This window comes from Sinocyclocheilus rhinocerous, unplaced genomic scaffold (genome assembly GCF_001515625.1).
Source record: "Sinocyclocheilus rhinocerous isolate Xijiao unplaced genomic scaffold, SAMN03320098_v1.1 scaffold716, whole genome shotgun sequence".
Lineage (NCBI taxonomy): Eukaryota > Metazoa > Chordata > Actinopteri > Cypriniformes > Cyprinidae > Sinocyclocheilus > Sinocyclocheilus rhinocerous.
Genome location: NW_015647020.1, coordinates 41,809 through 52,030, shown reverse-complemented (window position 1 = coordinate 52,030; position 10,222 = coordinate 41,809). Strand labels below are relative to the sequence as shown.

Genomic DNA, 10,222 nt, shown 5'->3' with positions numbered 1-10,222 from the left:
TACCGATAGTCTAGTGCAGGGGTGGCGAACTCCGGTCCTGGAGAGCCGCAGCCCTGCAGAGTTCAGCTCCAACCCTAATTAAAACTCACCTGCCTGTAGCTTTCTAGTAACCCTTCAGACCTTGATTAGCTTGTTCAGGTGTGTTTAATTAGGGTTGGAGCTGAACTCTGCAGGGCTGCGGCTCTCCAGGACCGGAGTTCGCCACCCCTGATCTAGCCTCAACATTTTAACACTGGCACACATATACATTTGGCCCCGCAATGCAGGGTTAACACTGCAAAAGTGATGCTAACCCTGCTCCAGAGCAAGGATTCATAACCCCGGGTAAAAAAGCACTTCTAAATTACAAGGGTGAAACATACCTTTATGTTTAGAATAACGATAACCCAGGGATAAGAACAGTGTGAAAAGCCCTACAGTCACCACAAATGCTACACATGCTTGAGTCATGGTAATGCAAAAGTTTTGCGAAGGTCTTGATGAGAAATTTTGATCCATCAAGCACATTTACAACTGTTGTACTTGTTGGACCACCCTCATCTAAATGACCCAAGCAACAGAAAGAGTCTCAATATTATTTTATATTGTAAGTTGTTACAAATAATAGTATGAAATGATGAAAACCAAAAAGGAGGGTTCAGTTTGGCAGGAAAGAACAGCTTTGTACACACTATTGCACAAATACAGCAGCAAATTATGATTTTTTCCCCCAGTAAAATAACCATAATATTAGAACAAACGTTATGATCCAGGGCAACAAAGCATTAAGGGCAATTTGAAGATGCTTCATGGTGACTCAAGAGTAAAGCTTGTTTTATTTATTTTTTTACTGGTTTCAATTCAGTTCCACACTTTCAGTATCTAAACGTACATAAATCTGAACATGATGGAGAATGAAAACTGTGGCAGGCACTTCCTGCATTCGTCTCATGGAAGACAAACACAGGAACTTGGAGACAATGATGCCTAAAGAAACAAAAAAAAAAGAAATTCCTTTGCAAAGTACATACACACACACACACACACACGTATGTATGTATACATACATACATACATACATACACACAAGATTGAGTGAGGGAGAGAGAAATAAATTATACAGGGATAAGAACAGTGTGAAAAGCCCTACAGTCACCACAAATGCTACACATGCTTGAGTCATGGTAATGCAAAAGTTTTGCGAAGGTCTTGATGAGAAATTTTGATCCATCAAGCACATTTACAACTGTTGTACTTGTTGGACCACCCTCATCTAAATGACCCAAGCAACAGAAAGAGTCTCAATATTATTTTATATTGTAAGTTGTTACAAATAATAGTATGAAATGATGAAAACCAAAAAGGAGGGTTCAGTTTGGCAGGAAAGAACAGCTTTGTACACACTATTGCACAAATACAGCAGCAAATTATGATTTTTTCCCCCAGTAAAATAACCATAATATTAGAACAAACGTTATGATCCAGGGCAACAAAGCATTAAGGGCAATTTGAAGATGCTTCATGGTGACTCAAGAGTAAAGCTTGTTTTATTTATTTTTTTACTGGTTTCAATTCAGTTCCACACTTTCAGTATCTAAACGTACATAAATCTGAACATGATGGAGAATGAAAACTGTGGCAGGCACTTCCTGCATTCGTCTCATGGAAGACAAACACACTTACTTGGAGACAATGATGCCTAAAGAAACAAAAAAAAAAGAAATTCCTTTGCAAAGTACATACACACACACACACACACACACGTATGTATGTATACATACATACATACATACATACACACAAGACTGAGTGAGGGAGAGAGAAATAAATTATATGGTAAACTGAGCAGGAAACAAGACTGGTAAGCACCCTGAGGTATCGCTAGTGTGTTTGTGGTTGTAAGTGTGAAACCTATCCTTTTAAGAGGTCAAATTATGTCATATCCTAGATGGGTCAACAGACAGACCACAGAGAACGTGAACTATGATAATACAGCACAACAATAACAACAAAATCAATGTCAAGCAAATCACCAAACCAGCGGCGAACCAAAACATCAAAAATGACATTCAGTACAAAATATCCCGCCAACCCCATGAACCTCTTGTTACCCTGGTGACATTTAGGAGAAAGGTGAGCAATTGATTTCTGAAAGATGAACTGGACAAAAGAAGAGTGAGAAATTTACAAACTCTGGGTGTACAGTTGCCGTTTTCAACTAAAGGAGGTTTAATCACATCATTCGCACCATCAAATCATCAAATTGTTAAAACAGTATGCCAAACTTGAAATATTTATGTTCTCAAACTTGCTATGAGAATGATCAAAACTACAAGTGTCAGAAATGGGTCAAAATTTGAATTAAACATTTTAGATTGCAATTAAACTTTTGATCTCCATGAACACACTAGGCATTAAGGGAAGACCGTCACCTTTCCTCTCAAAACAGAAGAGCATTATTCCAGAACAGTGGATAAATTACAGGTTAGTTTTAAAAACGACACCGTTAACTATACATGAGGCAGTGACACCATGTCCTCATCCACGTCAAACTCCTCAACTCCATCAGGAGAGAAGAGGTAAGTGGGTGGCTTCCAGGGAGATTCATCAAGGCAGGACGGGTATAATTTACCCACGGCACAGCGGAAATCTTTGCCGAGATCCCAGAGCACACGTTCTGACACTGGCTGCCGCAAGGACCAGCAATCGAGCTCCAGGTCGTACTGATAGAGAGCATACTTCGCCCGCTCGTTTAAGTGTGTCTCACGTATAAAGATGCATAGCGTATTCAGTAGCACCACAGCACGCACACAGGGGTCAGAATATCTCTTGGCTGGGATGTTAGCAGCCAGACGCCATTCGTTTTTGTTGACATCGTATATTTCTACCGTAACGGAGGAGCCATCAATAGTGCTGGTTGGCAGACGCAAACCCGAGTTGCCCACCACATGCAGACCACCAATATAGAAGATGAGGTCTCCTAATGCAGCGGCTGAAGCAAAGCAGCGACTAGTCTGCCGCATGGCCATTTCCACCCAAGTGTCAGCTCGAGGGAAGTAGCAGTACATGAGGTCATGTGTCATGACATAGATGCAGTCCCGGGCCGTTACCGCTGTGCTCCAACTCCACGCGCAGGGAAGAGGGCTGCTCAAGCTCCATTCGTCCCGCTCGCAATCGTAGCGTTCCACTGTGCGCTTATTTAACTCACCACCCACATTATCACCACCAATAGCGTAAATGAAACCCTGACAATAGACCAGTGATGGTTTAGTACGAGCATATAGCATCGGCGTTTTGGCCACCCATGCATTCTGCTGAGCATCCAGCCAGTAGAAGCTGTCTACTGAACAGTAGGCAGCCTGCAGTTTGCCACTTTTGCTGCCGTGGGTAGCTAGAGTGCTCTTCAGTGGTATCTGTCCACCGGCAATGAACACATCATTGTCTGGGGTGACCAATGTCCCAACCTTCTGCAAGTCTCCAGGCAGGCTACACAGTTTGTAGACCTTCTCTGCTTGAGGGCTGTAACAGACCACTATGTGACGTGGCCCTATCACGACTGGGTGGCTTTCAGCTGGTGGTTCAGCCTCTACAAAAATGAGCATTTCTTCCTTGGTCATTCCCAGTCTGGGCTTAAAAAACTTTGGCATAGACTTGTACAGGCCTTGCACTACCACTGATTTGTCGTTTGGTGGAAGACCTTGGAACCAGGCACGTTGGGTCACCTCAGAAAGCGCATCAATTCGAATCTGGCTAAGGACGGAGGAAAGATACTGAGAACGTGCTTCCATGTTGTATTCCAGCCACAGCATGGCCGCCTCACGTACCGTTTCCTCTTTCTCCACATTGAGATTATCGCTGCTCAGGAGGTCCAGCAAAAGCTCGTGCGAGAGCTGCAGGAAAGCCTCCTGTCGGTAGACAACAGGAAATTTGTGCTCCACCATGCGCTTAGCACTTTGCTTCAACTCTGTGCAACTAAACAGGTCACCGATGCTTAGCATGCGGACGCAGTTTTCAGCAGTGATTTTTTTGACCAAGTATTCTCGACACTGCAGTAAAACATCCTCCACCTGAAAGAAAGACAATGAAAGCCAGAAATAAGTAGACATAAACATTGATTAACAATATTGTAAATATTGAGATTTTCTAACTGTCCCACTTCTAAAAGGTCACTGAAATTCCATTATGATCAGTCATACCCTTCATTGGCTGTTGACCAGTTGTTTTGTGGACATTTTAGAAAAATGCTAGAGTGTGCCGCTCAAAGTCTGCAACAATGGCATGTTGTGATGGTAATGTATGACCCATAGGTTTTGTGAGTGAAACAAGTGGTAAACTTGGTAAAACAAGTCAATGTGAGAGCTTTGTGCATGTATGTGGAGGGTAAAATGACAAAACATGAGCAAGCAAGTATGTGAGAGGAAAAGTTGTAATGTTAACGTTAACCCATGGAAGAATGTGTGCACGTCTTTCCAACCTGAAGAAAACAGGCCGTCTCGTAGAGAGGTTCCACAGTGGTGTCGTTGATGACCAAGTTCCCGGTGTAAGCATAGGTTATGATGGTCTGCAGTGTGATGGGGTCAACATTTCTAAGATGAACATGTGTCTGTTTGCTCTCACTGAGCCCACTCATAAACATAGCCCTACAGAAACAGAGAAACAGGAAAAACAACACTGGTTAAAACAAAGACCCTCGAAAAAAATTACACTTTCAAATCCATCAACTCTTGATTCATCGATTAAAGTTCTCACGATTCTAAAGAAAATGATTCTGTAGACTAATTTACAAAACCTAAACATTAGGCTACTAAACAAAAGACCATGTACTTTACTAGAGGTCTGACAAAATTATCTTTGTCCCAACCTACTTAAAATGCAAGTATGTGGATCAAAAAATATTATTTGGTGTTAAATTATGTGTTATGGTGTCCTTGTTACAGTGTAATTACACATTTAAGTACAGAGTAATATTAATTAGCTACATGTACTTACTATATGGTTATGGTTAGGATGAGGGTTTGGTTTATAGTTAGTTGCATATAATTATGCATAATTTATTGTTGCTATTACTACAGCAAGTACATGTAACGTGTAACAAGGACACCATAAAATAAAAATATTACAGTGAGTAAATTACTGAATTTTCATTGTTGTGTGAATCATATAGTCAAAGAAAAATAAGTTGGGAAGGGGTAAATAAACTCCAAACGTTGAAAGAAGGACAGCAAAATAAGGGTTACAAAACCCCTTACCTGAAATCAGAGGTGGAAAGTAACAAATTACAATTACTTTTCTTACAGTACATTTTTATTTAGTTAGTTCTATATTGAGTATAATTAAACTGTGGTTCTTTTACTTGGGAGTTGAATAAAAATTAGGTCCCTATGTATTCAACTTCACTACATTTATTTTTTCACCAAAAGTACAAAAAAAGGAAAAGCATTTGAATAGGCACATTTCAAACTACTGGGGTGGTGACCAGCACTTCAGGTGATAAAATTCAGGCAATATATGTCTAACTCAAAAACTTCCAGTTCAGCTGGAGGCCAGAGCAATAAAGTGACATTCACTCACTGGCTGGTTGAATCAATACTGCTAACGTTACAATATTTTTAGTGAATGTGAGCTGTTCATATTGTGATTTTCAATTGTAATTCAGGCTGTGCGATATGGACAGAAAAAAATCATGATCAATATTACGATTTTGATTTCAAAAGGAAACCGATTGGAGCTTTATCAAAATGTTTTAACAGTCTCTCAAATAACAGAACCTAGAACAATGTGTTGTAAGGCCAGTCTGTTCCGTTCTCTCGCTCTATTTAGGTGCACAGCATTCTGATTGCACACTGACGCTTAAAATGCTACAATGCCTCTGCTTTGCAGTGTGTCTGTACAAAGCGTGATTAATCTATGTTTTTTTTTTCAGCACACGACAATATCATCATCACTAACACAGTTGGAAAGATTTCAGAATGCCCATAGTAAACATTTAAACAAAGCCAGATAATTCATAACGAAATACAGTACAGTACATTTGAATTGTTTTAATGAAGTCTCTTATGCTCTTCAAGGCTGCATTTATCTGATCTAAAACAAAGTAAAAACAGTAATACTGTGAAATATTATTACAATTTAAATCCATTTTCTTTTTGAATATTCCATTTGAAAAAATTTAATTTATGCCTGTGACACAAAGCTGAGTTTTCAGCATCATTACTCCGTTCTTCAGTCTCACGTGATCCTTCAGAAATAATTCTAATATGCTGATTTGCTGCACAATTATTATTGGTGCTCAGTTATTAATAATTGTTCTTATTTTAATCCATGTTAAAAAGTTTTTGCTGTTTAAGATTTTATGGAAACATTTTTTTCCAGGATTCTTTGATGAATAGAAAGCTCAAAAGAACAGCATTTATTTGAAATAGAATCTTTTGTAACATTGTTTTTACTGTCACTTTTGATCAGTTTAATGCATATTTGCTGAAAAAAAAAAGCATTGATTTTTATTAAGGGGATCATCGGATGCCCATTTTCCACAAGTTGATATGATTCTTTAGGGTCTTAATGAAAAGTCTGTAACATAGTTTGGTTAAAGGGATCATATGATGCTGCTAAAAAGAACATTATTTTGTGTATTTGGTGTAATGAAATGTGTTTATGCGGTAGGTATGTGGGGGCGTGTTCGAACGAGCCGTTTTAGGTAGGTGTGGCTGACTCTGAACTTTTATAAAGAATATCTCTTTGGATTTGAGGCTTTAGTCTTTGCAACTTTACAGATCTTCTTTATGCACCAAGAGCTTGTAACACTCCAAAGAGAAAGGAAAAATTGAAATCGCATCATATGACCCCTTTAAACTTTTTCAATGGTAGTGTAAAACTACCCTGTCAAAAACTCTGTCTACAGCACACTGTTTTATTGCATTCCGCTTTAAATGCAAATGAGCTCTGCTCACCCCACCCCTCTCTTCCGAGCTGCTCTCTGAGAGACAGTAAACTTTAGCCGCATTCATCGTAAAACTCGCTAACTAGCATATTATTAGGAAAGGCGATTTGCAAAGATTCATTAAAAAAACTTACACTCACTTCTTCTGGAGGTGAAGCTGGATCATGAATGATTTGCTCAAACCTTAAGCCATATTCGGACTGGACTAGTTTTACAGGGGGACGTCAGAGAAATTTCTGTTTCACAGATGTACTTTGAGATTTTAATCCCGTCCGAATCTGCCATGTCTGTCTTTTTATCACACGATCACTGTAAAAATTCCAGAGCAAATTACCTACCGTTCTTCTGCAAACTCGGCGGTCCTCAAGAGAAATCTAATCCCGTCCAATTGCGAATGTCTGTGATTGCCGAAAATGTTTTTTTCCAAAACGATTTTTCTTGTGTGTTTTGGTCAACGTGAACTACCGTACAATCTCTCACTAGCTTTCTGCGCACCAATAATGGATGTAGATGTGTTTGGTACACTGTGAAGAAATAAAAAAATTAAATCAACAAGAAGAGCCAAATCACATAAACGGTTAAGACTGGCTACTGTAATATCAGTTTCAGGTAAGATTACTTTCATTTTTGCACTCAATAATGTGTAAATTATACAAGTTAAAACTTTTTATTCCAGTGGGCTTATTATAAGAACCCAGTCCTATAAAATCATTATGTTAAATTTATCTTTATTTTAATTACAATTTTTATAAAATGTTTACAAAACACTAAATAAGTTAGGACGTTTTACTAAGTGCTTAAATGTAAAAGTACTTAATTTTCAAAATACATTTGACCAAATTTCATAAATTGTGTTCAATGGCAGTTTTTAAGTTATATTCCTGAAATGTACTTTTATATAGTTTACAGCATCTACAACATCTTGCCGTTGATCGGTCATATGACCATTCGCAATCCACGCATCCTGAACACGTGATCTTCTGTAACGCATACATGTAAAACACAGACACTCCTACCTCGGTAATAAATTTCACACAGGCTGCTAGATTCACTTTCGCCAGGAAGTCGTGTATGCCTAAGGTTGAAAATAAATGATGTTTATAGTGAAATGTGAATGCCCCTATAAATGGTCTTATTTTTATGATTTAGTTTTAATCCAAATGATGCGTGTGCTAAGTGAGTGAACATCAAAGATCACACAACAGAAGTGCGCACGTGCGCTCTCGCTCTCTCTCACTCTCTCTCCCGTTAAGTAACTTGTGCATTGTTTTACTAACTTGTTCCTTAATCTCTAATAACTTCATTCTGCTGTCTGTTGTTCTGTTGTCTGTGTTTCTTTGTCTGAATTATGGCACTTATCACATGCTGTGTGGTATCGGCATTTGGTATCGGGGCATTTTAACGAGTACGAGTACAGGAGCTCAATATCGGCCCGATACCAGTATCGGTATCGGTGCATCCCTAACTGTCAATCAAAAAATCGTGGGAGGGGATCGGCTCGATTTGCGAAAGAGGAAATCATTTAACGAGATTAAAAAAAAACACTGGGTGGATCTTTATCATTATAGGGTGGTTGTGTACACACACTGCCAACACACATTTCAGTTCAAACAGCTTGTAAAAGTGCATGTCGCAACCGATGACACCTTTAAAACACACATACACATTTGAATTGTTGCATATCATGGTTTCTGCTTTCTGCTTTTCAACACTGATAAAAATAAGAAATGTTTCTTGAGCACCAAATCAGCATATTGGAATTATTTCTGAAGGATCATGTGACAATGAAGACTGAAAAATGCTACAAATTCAGCTTAGCATCACAAGAATTAATTACATTTTTAAATATATTACGATAGAAAACAAAACGTACTGTATATCAACTTTAATGTGTCCAATGTGTAAACAATATGATTTAAGTACTTAATCCAGGATAAATATGTGCACAATCAGCATATTTTAAACATTCATGAGAGATGTCACTACCTGCTTCTCATGGAGATTGTCTGCCGCCCAGCAATATTCACTTGATATTTGCAAAGTCGCTCAGTAGACACGCACCGTGAGAGGAGTTGCGGAGAAATTGTTAGGGCTGGTCCGAATACCCTTTTTTTGAGCTTCAAAGCTTCAGTAGTAATCAACACCGAATATTCGAAGCTTCGTAGGGAGGGGGCTGAACATATTCTTCTCTCAACACGTGTCTACACCAAATGCCGCGCCGCGACAAAATACAATAGTGATGGGAAGTTCGGATCATTTTACCGACTCGGACCTTTGAGTCTCGTTCAGCAAAATGAACGAATCTTTTTTTTGAGTCATTTCGTTCATTTCGTTCATTTTAACAAAATATATAGACGACTCGTTCTTCCCGAGTCACATTAAAGATTCGTTCAAAACGAACGAATCGTTCAAGAACGACCCAACACTAAAATACAACAGAACCTATAGGATGCGGTCTACACTGGATGCGGCGTGGCGCGACTAATTCCCAACAGTAACCTGGCTGCTGCGTTCTATTTATGACGTATTGACACAAATTTCAAATGATTTTCAACGGTCGCTTTGTCGCATCCAGTTTAGACAGACTTTAGCGGTTGCGGGTGCAGTGCGACACGACAACTGTCGCGTCCAGTGTAGACACGGTGTAATAAAGGCAGGAATCTCTGTGTGTGTGTCTGTCTGTCTGTTTGCATTTTTATTATGTCGAGAACCGTTCATCCAATCGACTTCACACATGGTGGGGTGGGCGTGCTGCTGCGAACCCAAGAGAGTACAGTGTCGCATTTTGGTGCAATATGGACACGCGACACGTTCAGAATTAATAAACTTTCAATAAACTACAGAACAGCGCGAGCCGGAAGCAGCGCGCCTCACGCGGGCAGGGCTTATATTCTCAGAGAGCGGACACTGCACTAGTGATACAAAACACACAGGTCTGTTAAGAGCAATACTTTTAATATAGACAAATTATTATTAGGCTGGGCTACTGTACGTTTTTTATGACTGCCGTATTCGCAAGTATTTTCCAAGCAAATTAAGTGCATGTTTTTATCATGTGTAAAATTACTGATTAACATGAGTAATAACATAAACATAACATTAACATAAAAGCAGCTCGGTTTTTTTTACACCAACAATATACTATAGGCGTACTACTTACAGAACTTACTACTTCAAACTTGATGTGCTGTTGTGGTAGGCCAGTTTCAAATCGCATATTTGACACACTGACTTTGTCTTATTATTATTCAATTTAAAGTGCTCCCACACAGCTGAGGTCTTCGGCATTTTTGTCTTCTCTTC

At 39.2% G+C, this 10,222-nt stretch overlaps 1 protein-coding gene across 1 annotated transcript in view; it reads right to left on the bottom strand.

Annotated features, from left to right (window-relative positions):
* Positions 1 to 1,739: 1,739 nt before the first annotated feature.
* Positions 1,740 to 10,222, bottom strand: part of LOC107708283 (kelch repeat and BTB domain-containing protein 2-like) — a 31,226-nt gene continuing 22,743 nt past the window's right edge. The window contains exons 4-5 of the mRNA XM_016512467.1: positions 4,454 to 4,619; positions 1,740 to 4,046 (exon numbers count right to left, since the gene is read on the bottom strand). Of these exons, the coding sequence (XP_016367953.1) occupies positions 2,490 to 4,046; positions 4,454 to 4,619 (1,723 nt within the window). The 3' untranslated portion in view covers positions 1,740 to 2,489. The remainder of the gene's footprint in view (positions 4,047 to 4,453; positions 4,620 to 10,222) is intronic.